This window comes from Triticum aestivum, chromosome 5A, assembly GCF_018294505.1.
Source record: "Triticum aestivum cultivar Chinese Spring chromosome 5A, IWGSC CS RefSeq v2.1, whole genome shotgun sequence".
Lineage (NCBI taxonomy): Eukaryota > Viridiplantae > Streptophyta > Magnoliopsida > Poales > Poaceae > Triticum > Triticum aestivum.
Genome location: NC_057806.1, coordinates 624842714 through 624855737, shown reverse-complemented (window position 1 = coordinate 624855737; position 13024 = coordinate 624842714). Strand labels below are relative to the sequence as shown.

Genomic DNA, 13024 nt, shown 5'->3' with positions numbered 1-13024 from the left:
TAAGAAGTTCCTACTTTGAAATGTATCTGCTTGTCCAATACATCTGCTGGTTTCATGTGTACGGAGATCTCTATATCAATCAGAATAACACCTTCTGAGCGTCATCCTCATTGATATAATTATTGTCTTGGAGTACTCTATTTTGGAATTGCTAAAAGCTGCATGCGACTGATGTGTTGTAGGCAATGGCATTTGACCCTAGTCCAGATGATTGTGCGGCCATATTGGCAAATAGGAGTCTCAGTACGTTGCGCGGTGGGAATGGAAGAGCTGCTCTCTCTGATGCTACCATGTGCAGGATGGCGCGACCTCTTTGGCCAAAAGCTTGCTATCGAGAAGGCGCTGCTCTTATGTTATTGAAGGTAAAAAGAACGCAGTAGTTTTCTTCAAGCATTTGTGATCATGATCATATGACTAATCATCTTATGGCATGTACTTGTAGAAGTACGAGAGAGCATGCGAGGCTTTTGTGGATGGCTTGAAGCTTGACCCTACAAATGGTGATCTTGCAAATGCTTTAAGGTAACTGGTCCATATTTTCGTGGTGTGTAGGGTGATGTGCAATCCCCTGCTTCGTAAGTTAAGTAAAAGAACAAATGATATCTTGATAGACAACTGTGCGCATGGAAGATGGGTCTCCATCTCTTTTGAGGAATATTACATGGATTCAGTCATTCAAGTCTATTAAGTTCTTTTTTTCTTGAGCTGGAGCGATTTACTAATCGCAGAAAGAACACTAGTGCTGATCTTTGCATTTCATGATTCATCTCCAGTGCAAGTTGTACACAGATTCTTGACAATTCTCATGTTCAAAATATTTTGGTCGCAGGGAAGCCCAAGAAGCAGCAAAGAATGCTCGTCGCCGTGAAAAGTGACTGACATGTCAAGTCTTACATGCAGAATCCGAGGCTTTGTTTTGTTGCTGAGCACCTTTTGTCTAGTCTGAAAACTTGTAATGATAATTACCTGTGGTTCTTAAGACTTCTGTCGCACCCATCGTTTGTAAATATGACCGGGGATGAAACTCGCTAGCTTTTGATTCCAGTTCAAGTGTCAACAAGCTTTATTATCGCAGAACGTCAAGCTTGTTATATATTTTGGTTAAATCATGGAATTCAGTACTGAGGTTTATTTTCGAGGTAAATACACTAGGAGTCATTGAACTTGCACGCGACACTCAGTTTGGTGCATAAACTTGTAAAATACGTGTTTCTGGTCATTGAACTTGCACGGATGTTCATATACGGTCACATTTTACGTACGCAGACATATCCATGGCCTACATTTTCTTTTTGAGACATGTATCCATGGCCTACATGACATGCCAGGGCTCGCTGTGGGCCGCTCTCACAAGGTCGATTTACATAAAAGTTTTTATTTATTAAGCTCCTAAAATAAAATGATAAAAAACAAGGAGATGACGGGTTTTGAACACGTGGGACTGCCACCACCAGGATTGTGTGGACAACCACCATACCGGATGATTATTCAAGTTTGGAAATCACTACTAGTTTATATATCATATAAACACATACCGATTTTTTTTAAAAGAAATGCAACCTGAAGAAAGAGCGCAACGTGGCTCGACCATGTGATCTCATGCTCAATGTTAACTAAGATTACCACCAGGCTACTATAACAGAAAATGTCCAGAAGAGATAAACATTTTTCATGTTTTTATTCCTTCTTGTTCTATGTAAGAACACAACTTATATTCTTGTGTTTCTGATATTTAAAAATGATTATGTGTTACACAAAAGGTACATGACATTTAAAAGAATGTAAAATATTGTAAAACATATGTGTCTAATTACAAAAACATAAGTTGCATTTAATATATTTTTCATGCATTTTAGAAAAAAAATCATAACAATTTTAAAAATATTTATACAATGTACAAAAATATTCATGTAGTTTACAAAATGTTTGGTACGATCCAAAAATGTTTAACATGTATTTTGAAAAAGATTCTGAAACTCGTATTTGATAAAATCTTAATCATATGTTTAAAAAATATTAAAAATGTATAAAAATGTTTTAAGATTATACTGGAAAAATAGACACAAAAAAATATTTTAAAAATGCTAATCATGTATTTGGAAAATGTTAAACATAATTAAACTTTTATGTTCTGACGTGTATGTATTTCCAGTATACAATTAAAAACATTTTTATACACGTTCAATATATTTTTAAACATGTTATTAACATTTTCTAAAATACAAGTTTTGAAGCTTTTTTTAAAATACTACATGTTAAATATTTTTGCATTGTACGAAACATTTTTCAGCTATGAAAACATGTTTGTACATTGTATGCACATTTTTAAAAATGTCATATTCAGTTTTTTGAAATGTGTGAACATTTTTAAAATGCAACGTATGTTTTTTAAGTCCATAAATTTTACAATGTTTAAACAATTTTAAAAATGTCACGTATCTTTTTTTGTAACATATAAACATTTTTTAAATGTCACAAACACAATAATATAAAGTTGTTTTCTTACATAGAACAAGAAGGAATAACAACATGAAAAATGTTTATCCCTTCTATACATGTTGTGTTGTTGTAACCTGGTGGTAATCTTAGTCAACGTTGTCCATGAGGTTAGATAGTCGAGACATGGTGCTCCATTTTTTTGGGTTACATTTCCTTTTAAATTTAATTTCGGTCCGTGTTTATATGATATAGCAGATGTTGATAGCTTTGTTCAAGCGTAAATGATCATTGTTCTGGTGGTTGTCCACACGCCCCAACAATCGGAGGTCTTGAGTTCGAAACCCCATTGCCCCTTGCTTTTTAATAATTTTATTTTATGGGCTTATTAATACATAAATAAAAGAAGTTAAGGGCTTTTCGGTCCGTGTTTACATGAAATGTGACCGTATATGAACGTCTGTGCAAGTTCGATGACTAGAAACACGTATTTTGCAAGTTTGTGCACCAAATTGCACATCGCCTGCAAGTTCTATGACTCCCGGTGTATTTACCTCTTTATTTTCGCATTGCGACTGGCAGCCATTCCGAGGTTGGTCTTGTCCCTTGCAGAGCGGGATTAGCCTTGGTGGTGGCAATCGCAAGGGCACGGTGGTTGTACGGCATTGTTGGGTCGCCTAGTAGGGCCAGAGCCCGGAGAATGTAATTTGGGGCGTTCACTTTGGCTTTTGCTTTTGCGTGGAGTGTTGCGTACCAGTGAGGGCGAGCCCATCGCCGTGCGCGAGGCTCCAGTTCTGCAGATCATGCCTGACCTATAGGAGCTATGTCTATGCCCTGTTTTACCTTTGTCTGTGGAGCGCGTGGAGGTGGACTCTTCGATGACCTCGTGTGAGGGGTATGTTTCGCCTCTGTCATGTGAGCAACTGGAGGTGCCTGAGTCAATCGTGTCAGTGATTCCCGTGGGTGATGATGTCGTGTCGGTGGTTTTTGTGGCTGATGATGTTGAGGCGGTCTGTATGTTGATGCCTGACTCTTTGGAGCCCAGCCAACCGCTCGCCTTTGTGGAGCGCGGAGGTTCCGACGATGCGGTCACCCACTCGCATGTGGCCGTTGGGAAGGTGGTGTATGTGCGCGACAAGGTCGATGAGATTCTCTTCGAGTTAGAGGTTCACAGCTTGCTCAAGCGTTTGGAGGCGGCTTGTCCTGGATCCGGCAAGGCAATTGTGGAGGAGTCTCTCATCAAGAGCAAAAGTAAGAAGAGTGGTGGCGCTGGAAAGGCGTCTGCAGCTGCTTGATGTATGGTCATCAGTCTCTTCAGTTGTCCATATGGCCTGACTTGTCTTTGTGGTCTTGGTGATGCTCGTGGTCTCTGGCCGAGGTACTCTCGTTGGGAGTGCTTATGCAATGTAGCTATGTGGAGGTTGGTGGTCGTTATGTGTTGGGTATGATTGTCCGGTTGATTGTGTGCTTATGGGGTTACATGTTATATGAGTAGTCCTCATGTGGTAGGTTTGTATCAGTTTTCGCCCGATTTTCTATTAATTAACTGAGCAATTTTCTTCTCCTTAATTAATCGATGAGGCAAATCTTTTGCCTTCGTTTTGAAAAAAAGAAAAATGATGAGTTTTGGACTTGAACCAACCGTAGTCATAGGTTGTCCAAAGGTTGGTGAATTGGTCCATGGAAATGTTTACTGGCTAGGCTATGTTATGTGTCGTGCCCTGAAGTAGTAGTGTAACCTGACGCTTGCAGCTTCTAACCAATTGCTGTTTTTACTTGTTATTATTGCTAGTGTTTTGTTTGTAACATCTTGTAGCTTCACAGGTCCAAGCACCTACTGAAAATATCCATGTTTAGCGGGCCCATTTCGGGCCTGGCCGGGCCAGGGGTGGCCTGGTATGCCCCGCTGCCGTGTCCGGACAGCTACCGCGGCGGTGCCGGAGGCGCGAGCCTCCCGCACGACGATGGTGGAGGTGGTTCCCTCCCGCTCGGCCTCGGTGCTGCTGCTCCCGTCGCTTGGATCTTCTCTCCGGTCTTCTTGGCCTCGTGGTGGTGCTCGCAGCGAGACGGCGTTGGTGGCGGCGCAACCGTGATGGCGCATGGTTGGGCGGTGGTTTGGCTGGTCGGCTCCGATTGGCCGGTGGGGTTTGGCGTGCGGGAGAAATCCTTGCCGGTTCGTCCGGCTCCGATGCGGTGACACCGGCAGGTGCCACTATCCCTTCTTGGAGGGTGTCGGGAGTACCTATCCCCCACCTCCCTCCGCGTACCGGGGGAAACCCTAGGACTTGTCCGGGCAGCAGCGTCGTCGGCGTCGCATCCCTTCTTGGAGGTGCTGCTTAGTTCGCGGTAGATCGAAGCCTCGGGCTGTGGTGGTTTGTATCCGGAGGGCGCAGCGGTCGTGGGTCTGCCGCGCTTTGTCGAGCTGCCGTTGTTGGCATTTATTTCTTTTTCTTTTTCTTTGGGCTTGATGTGCTGCTCGCCTCAGCATTGCAATATGTATCATGGTGGTTTGCTTTGGAATACAAAGCGGAGAAAATCCTTTTTCAGTAAAATATCCATGTTTAGTAGACATGGCAGATTTTCCCCACTTCGCGAATGAAATCATTTTGATATGAATACGGTCAAATAGAAACCCAAAAAAAAACAGTTCGATTTTGTCATGAACAACACGGCAAACTTTTCGCCACGAAGAACAATCGAGAGGAAATGTTTTCTTTTGCAAAATCTGCCCTACGAGATTCTTGCCAAATCGAAATGAGCCTGAGAAACGCTCATACATACGTGCATACACTTATCTCTATGAACGCACGTATGCATATCTTATCCCTATGAGCACCTCCGACAAACTGAGTCAGCATGTCAGGGGCGGAGCCAGCTTATTGTTGTTGGGTTCAGCTGAACACAGCGACTTTTGTCTGCTATGTACACAAGTACAAGAATTTAGTGGCGTGAACCCAGTAGAAAATCGTAGCTGACCCCATCAAAACGCTACAAGCCCACAAGCTAATTGTCTCACGCCCTTGATTGACCTGTTCTCATACGAGATGTATTATACACGGCAGCTGCTCACCCTTATCTTTCCTATTCGATTCCCAACTCGGCTCTCTCTCATCGCTCCTGTTCCGATCGCTTCGTCGCACAATGGCAAGTAGATAATTGCAGACCACAGTGGCAAGCCAACAATTGTAACTTAAAGTTGAGGTAGCCCTTGCACATTTTTCTATCTATCCAGCATAAGACGGTAATGGTTTTTGTTTCCTTTCCCTAAATTTTTTAATCATTTTTTCTATAAGATCTTTGATTGATCTAGATTATAGATCAATATTTTCCAAAGTGACTAAGTTGACATTTTTCAATGTTTTCAAGAAGATGAGAAGCTACACCTCAAGCTACGAAGTAATTTGAGTACTACTCTATTATGTAAACATGTGATTTTACAATATAATCCAATAAGTATGTCCCGCCATGTTCTGTATTTAATGTAAGACAATAGATGGCTTCTATCATATTTCTATTCGTTGTGATGGTTTTGAGTGATGCATTTCTATTCGTTATGTTGGTTTTGAGTGTTGTCCTCGCGTTGTAAGATGTTGTAAAATTAGACTTTACATTTAGTTAATGAGTGAACCCAATGGCTAAATTTTCTGGCTTCGCCCCTGCGGCATGTCATCTTGAAATTTATGAAGACACTGTAGGCGCCTCGTTGTGGACGGGACGCGACTTGAACCTGGTGGGCGAAACATATATAATATGCATACTTGTGCGTATTCTATCTAGAAAGAAAAAAACTGTCTACTTTCTGTTCTGTCTCGTGCCCTGAAGCAGCAGTAGTAGCCTGACCCTGACGCGAGCCAACCAGAGGTCCAGAGCGCATGCCACCAAAGGCAACCGCCGACGGTTTTGTACGAAATGGATTGACAATCCAAACAACCGTCGTCGATCAACTGCAGACAGAGAGGGAGTTACTTCGACGACAGGCAGATGGGATCCGTGGTGGGCACGGCGGCGAGCGGCGTGGGCACGCTGCTCGGCGGCGCCGTCGCCGCGCCCTTCAGGGCCATCCTCGGCGCGTCCTGCGAGGGCGTCTGCTCGGGGACGTGGGACGTTGCCTGCTTCCTGGAGCACCTCTGCGCCGCCAGCCTGGCCAGGCTCTTCATGGTCATCGTCCTCACCTACGTCGTGCTCTTCTTCGCCTACCTCGTCTGCAAAGCCGGGATCGTCCGCTGCGTCGCCAAGAACGCCTGCAAGGTCGCCGGCGCCGCGTGCTCCGGCTGCTGCCACGCACTGAAGGGATCCTCGTGCTTCCTCTGGCGCAAGCTGCGGGACACCAAGCGCGTGTACCATGGCCGCCGCCGCCGGCGGCATCCGGACGTGGAGACGGGAGCGGGAGATTGGGGCTCCGACGAGGAGGAGAGCGACGGCGATGGTGGCCACGGTCATGGTACAAGGAGGTGGGGCAGAGCTAGAGAGGGGTCGTCGTCGTCGTCGGTGAGGGAGAGGAGGAAGGACAGGCTGCGCCGGTCGCTGCGCCTCAGGAGACTCGTCTCGCACAAGGAGCAGTATGCTACGGCGAGGAGCCATGGGGCCGGAAGGCACCACCGCGGCAGGGGCGGGGTGCCGTCCACGTCGCTGCGTGTTGACGACGGGAGGAAGTTTAAGCGCGTCCGTAGATAAACTGTCTTCAACGGAGTAGTTCAATTCATTTATCGGCTTTGGTAAAAGAAAATGCTTGATATCGTCAGCAAACTTCATCTTGGATGAAGATTCCTCAAAAAAAAGTGTGAAAATAGTGGAAGGAGAAATGTGTTTGATGTGTTGCTGAAACTTCTTCGAACCTGGGGTAAGGAGAATGCAACATATAATGGTAAGTTCGTCGTAACGAAGCCCGATCTATAAAGGTCAGTACAAGAGTTTTCACCTCACTCAGAAAGCGGTGTTTTAATAAGGAGTACTCGCATCCACGAATGCTCATGCTTGCTTCACGCTTTGCCGAAAAGGCATTAGCAAATCGATGGGATGGGTTGTCTCACACCTTATATCACCACCACGACCATCAAGAGGCCACTCATGTCTGCTGGCCGAACGCTGTTGTTGGTGCCATGAACCCCTTCACCGGTTTGTAACAAGTTACGCTCGTAGGACCAAATATTCAAAAATTGGTGCAGTTTATTTTTTATTAGTTTACTGTTCAAATGATGCAGATGAGCTCGGGCTCGGAAACAAATATTCGAAAATTGTTTACCTTTTGTAGTATCTTCTTATGTCTTTTGCTTATTTCAAATGGAAACAAGGCTGCCGCTGTGAACGAAGTCGATCAATACTTATGGTCTGTGTGGCTGGACGCATTTTCACTCGTTGAATTGCCAAAACCGAGTTTATCATATTACCTAAAGTTGAGTCAAATTGCCAAAATGCCACAAGTTGGCTGGAAGGTTTGCTTGAGACGAGAAAACACGACACCGTGCATATCAAATAAGAAAGGCGGGCATTTTCTGACTTGCAACACAATGTTAATCAGATCAAACAGTAATAAATAGAGTAGTGTTGAACACCAAAACTGGGCCCAAACACCAGGAAGAGCATCGTTTTCGAGACAACTTCGATATCGCAGGCAAATAAAATGAAATATGGAGCAACCCAAATTGAAAAACAGATTGATTAACATTCGACCACAAAGTTTGATCTCCTTAAACATGACGGGTGAGTTTAGGTAAAGTGTGCAATACAACTAGCAGAAAGATCAACAAATTATCCGCTTGATCTACGGAGCCTATCATGCAAAACGATAGCAATTTACACGACAGGCAGAAAACGAACACTCAGCAGCAGAGAGACTAGCATGAGCTTCTTCTGTGCTTTCACTCCTGGTCCAGGTCAAAGGCAACAATTTCTTCCGTGACATCCACCAACTCCTCCGCCTCAATCTCCTTGTACTCCGCCTCTTCTTCCTTGTCGCTCTCCTCCCCGCCTCTCAGCTCCATCCTGTATGATCGCTCCTCCTCGTGCAGCTGCTTCCACTTGGCCACCCATCCTTGCCATTCCTCTTGAAGCTGCGTCCGTCTCTTGCGCTCTTGCTCGCCCACCTGGTTGGACACGTCCAGATCCTCTTGTTCATACTTCTTGCTGTACCGCTTGAGGTTCTTTGAGATGTCCTCCTCCTTCTCAGGAGTAAGTAGAGATGGTGGCCTTGGGCGCCATTGGAACTGTACCATCATGCAGTAAAGGATGAAGCATTACTACAGCATATGCATGGAGAATTGGGGATTCAAAGAACAAAGGATGGACCGAAGCTCTACCTGATAGAAGTGATCCTTTGAAATCTTGTAAATTAGCTTCCCATTGAAGGACCAAATTTGGAAACCATTTTCCATCTCATGAACCGACGTAACTGCAGTTGCGAGAAATCTGAACAAGCAAGTTCCACAATCGTCTTAGTTCATCAGTGGTCAAATGGAACACATTTTATTTTAGTTCTACTAAATTACAAGGAAACCAATCCATGGAAAATGAAACACACTATTACTATTTGTTGCTCTCAACTAATAAGTCCATACAATTTGAGGGTGAGTGTTTTAACAGGTGAAGAAAAATAAAGTTTCCATCTCAGCTGAGCCTCTATGTTCCCAGTGTTCAGGTTATGTATAATAATTCCTAACCAATTCAGTAGATATTTATTATTGCTTTAACACTTGATTTTGTAGACTTCACCAGATAGTGGCGTCAGGAAAAAATTCATCAAGTGATCAGCTCACCTTCCAGTAGGATCCCACATGATGTCAGTCGCCATAAAATGTTCTCCTGTCGCCATGGTCTCAAGATCATCAACGTTGAAGAACTCCAGCTGGCCATTGAAACCCTTCAGCCCTGCCAGAACAATGAAACGCCCAGCAGGAGACCAGAACAATGCATTGGCCTGCTTGCCCTTGAGTGTGGTGAGCTTGGACACACGACTAACATTATTGTTGACTGCTTTCATGGTGTAGAAACTTATATCAGGCTTAGGCCCATCACCATGAATAACAGCAAAGCGGTGACCTTTAGGCTCCCATGCAAAGGCAATTATCTTGTCATTCTTGTTTTCCAATTCAAAGACCTCAATTGGGATGTCTCGTTCCTTGATTCTGAACAGCTCGAACCCAGTGTAAATGCTCTTCTTTGTTTTTGTGTACCTGTCTACCTGGACAGCCAGATATTCTCCATTGTTCTGCCAGTACATTTTGCAGTCGCTAACACTGAAAAGGTTTTTCTGCCGAATCTCCTCTTTGCCCGGAATTTGCACAAGACTCACCTTTCAACACAAAGCACATATCTTAGCATTCGATGCTAACTGAATGAACATCTTAGAAGAGGTAAGTGTAGCAATTTGTACTTACCCTGGCAGGCTGGTTTCCACCACCTAATTCAGGCACAAAGAGTGATATGATAGGATCAGAAGGAGACCAACTGAAGTCAACCACATTTTCTACCTTTAGGGACTTCTTATCGATAAGAGAGAACGTATCAGTCTCATAGACAGATATGACATTCTTTCCAAGTCTAGCAAAATACTTATCATCTCTTCCACCACCCCACCTTAAAAAACACATGAAAAAAACCATATTAAGCATCAACTCGGGGCAACCTAATAAGTTGTGCATTCACTTCAAAGTACAAAACTAGTGTTTTCACCTGAAGATAGGCCATGAAACACCAGAGACACCCATATTTCCACCAGTAGTGAAATCATCAGCACTTCCCTTGAAGTCCCGCATCACTTTTCCAGTGCGTACATCAAAGATATTTAGTACGACCCTCTACAAGCATAACAATGCAAGTCAGATAGGACCCAAGACATGACAGAAAATAAGTCTTATCACATTCACTTACATGTGTGTCCCTAGGGTTGCTGGGCTCCTGGCTGCTGTAAGTGATCAAATATTTCTCACCGGGAGAGAAATCAATGAGTTTCACCTGTCACAGGTAGCTGTCAGCTAAAAGAACATTGTGTATTGCATAGATTAACTGTTAGCAGAAGCCAGTACCTGTGGATGAGCAAAGCGCATTAGACGAACAAACTTATCATCACCACCCCACACCTGTGCGCCCTGCCTATGCACGGTAGCCAAGTGTGTTCCAAGAGGGGACCATTGGATATAACTATCCGTCCAGTACTGGCAAAGAAGAAGGATATAGGATATTAATTAAAGTTAGTTCTCCGTATAGAATAGGCCTCCCATGAACTTTATTTCCATTTCGTAATACAAGCTAAATCCACAAAAAGTCAAGTACCTGCTTTTGGTACACAAGCTCAGGCATTGCCCGTCTGGCATCGTTCCAGTACACTTCAGTAAACGTTCCAGCACGGATCACAAACTGATCTCTGGCCTTATCATCAGTTAGCCACTTCAGAAGATTTTCCTGCAGAACACAGACATATAACACAAATTACATGAAACCTCTCGTAACGTAAAGAAACAACATTGTGCGTGCGTGTGTTGGGGGGGTGGGGGTGGATAGAGCACATACTCCAGGAGTGTATGGCTTGATTTCAGCTGGCGCCCATTCATCAGGAACTTTCATGTACTTCTCAAAGTCATCAAACATATTAACAGCAAATATGTGAGATTTGTCCAGTTTGTAGCCATTTGTTTTTTCCCTAGCAAGCTCAGCTTCCTGGCACATTGTCAAACAATCATCTTTGAGGGACATGAATAATTTGAGAGTCACAGAACAAAAAACAATTTATGAAAGCAAAAGTGGAGTTCAGTTGGGACAGACATTTAAATAAATTTGGTCATAACTGCAAAACACTATAACACAATAGCAATAATCCAGTAAAACTAGAAGTACAGATATTCTTGCTTCGAGCAATCGTCTTTGTACAGGAAAAACCTATTAATTAAGCAATCAAACAAACTCTACCCAAACAAAGATGTTTTTCATGCATGTTTCCTCTCTACTGATTATCTTCTTCCGATCCATGTTAACTACTAGTAAAAACATGAAGCAGGATAAATAATTCAAATGAAACTGGGATGACATTTTTCATAGAAGGAATGCACATGACTTGCAAAGGTAACAGAATCATTCCATGATGCAGATAAGTAAATAAATATAACTGACAAGAAGCAACATACCTGCGGAGTGTTATATTCAATGAAGCAGTAGCCGTAGGTCTTCTTGGTCTCTGGGTGTGTAGGCATCCAAAGCCCACCTTCTTTGATGACACCAATTTGACTGTATATCTTGCGTACGACGTTCTCCAGCTTCTCATACTTTTCTGGGGGAACAACGGGCAGATTGTCCACCACAATAATGTTTGAAAAGCCCATCTCCAGCTCTGGAATGTCTTCATTCTGAAGTAAATCCTCATCATCACTGAAAATATAATCGCAAAAACACAGGTAACAGAGTCAAGATATACCCCAAGCCAGGAAAGCTGTATATATATAAACAATGTGAAGATGCCCCCCTCCTGGTCAAGCAGGATTGAGGTATTCTTCTTAAACATGTTGGATCTTTGATGTAGCTACCCTAATAATTAGCTGATTAGTGTCATGTAACAATGTATCAGCAGCACAACGGTATTGCACAATAAATAAAAGCAGTAATAGACCGATTGCATAAGCAAAACAGCAGCACATGTTTACAGCTCTGCACAACTGAATAACGCCAGTAAACCAACCAAGATGGTAGATGGTAAGACGGACCATGTAGTGATCTACTTGAACATACAGAGTGGGTCAGCATACTAGTGTACTGAACACAAAGCAAGCAAGCATTTCTGTTGAAAACTACACACCACTAGAATGAATCTGCGGCCAAAGAAAATCATTATTTCACAGATTCTAACAATCCTGGAGGCTCCAGGAGCTTGCATCGCGTCCCGATGAGACAGATATACTCTAAGCAAATAGGGCCATCAACCAACCAGGTGACGGATCTGGAAGGACGTGCGGTGTGGGTGGATACCTGAGGATGTCGAAGTCCTCGCCGGGCGGGAGGGTGATGGAGTCGACGTCGACGGAGTCGAGGTCGATCCCCAGCTCCCGCGCGCGCGCATCTATGGCTTCCATCGAGATCGCTAGCGCCATCTTCGTCTGCAGTGGATCCTCAGCGCCCGGAGGCGAGGACGGCGGCGGCGGGGGAGACGCTGCTGCTCTAGCTAGAGCTAGGGTTCTGGAATGGATGCGGCGGAGTGATGGGCTCTGTCAGCGACCTTATGCGCGACGCCCGTGCCATTCCTGGGCCTGGGCTTCAGTCTGCAAATGGGCTGACACAGCCTGCATGTGCTGCTGATACCAGCGTAACTATTTTTGCTCTCTTCTAAAAAAACTAATTTTGCTCAAAAAAAAAACCAGCGTAACTAATTCTCAAAAATCCCTCAAAAAAAACTAATTCTAAAAATCCCCTAAAAAAAGCATTTGGGCCGTCCGATCTTGTCTGTCCCTCGATCTGAGCCGTCCTTCTTGTGCTCTACTCGCGTAGTGAAAAATCCCTTGTGTCCTCCTTCTCATCCCATCTCGTCTGGCCCCACCCCTTCGCATCTCCCTCTATGCTATGTCGTCGACTCTCTCTCTCTATGCTCTGCCGTTGACGTTGTCGCTTC

General features: G+C 44.1%; 3 protein-coding genes across 3 annotated transcripts; 2 read left to right on the top strand and 1 right to left on the bottom strand.

The window, feature by feature from the left end:
• Positions 1–185: 185 nt before the first annotated feature.
• Positions 186–875, top strand: LOC123101661 (hsp70-Hsp90 organizing protein 1-like). The gene is made up of 3 exons (XM_044523013.1): positions 186–362; positions 443–522; positions 830–875. The coding sequence occupies exons 1-3, from the start codon at positions 186–188 to the stop codon at positions 873–875; spliced, it is 303 nt and encodes a 100-aa protein (XP_044378948.1).
• A 5435-nt stretch (positions 876–6310) lies between these two features.
• On the top strand, positions 6311–7173 carry LOC123108053 (uncharacterized). The gene has a single exon (XM_044529915.1). The coding sequence runs from the start codon at positions 6418–6420 to the stop codon at positions 7108–7110; it is 693 nt and encodes a 230-aa protein (XP_044385850.1). The 5' UTR covers positions 6311–6417; the 3' UTR covers positions 7111–7173.
• Positions 7174–8078: 905 nt separating this feature from the next.
• Positions 8079–12621, bottom strand: LOC123105427 (eukaryotic translation initiation factor 3 subunit B). Its single transcript, XM_044527487.1, has 11 exons — positions 12388–12621; positions 11553–11793; positions 10942–11088; positions 10705–10833; positions 10458–10586; positions 10303–10386; positions 10105–10229; positions 9810–10008; positions 9189–9724; positions 8733–8841; positions 8079–8639 (listed from the first exon to the last, which is right to left on the bottom strand). The coding sequence occupies exons 1-11, from the start codon at positions 12507–12509 to the stop codon at positions 8295–8297; spliced, it is 2166 nt and encodes a 721-aa protein (XP_044383422.1). The 5' UTR covers positions 12510–12621; the 3' UTR covers positions 8079–8294.
• Positions 12622–13024: the final 403 nt, after the last annotated feature.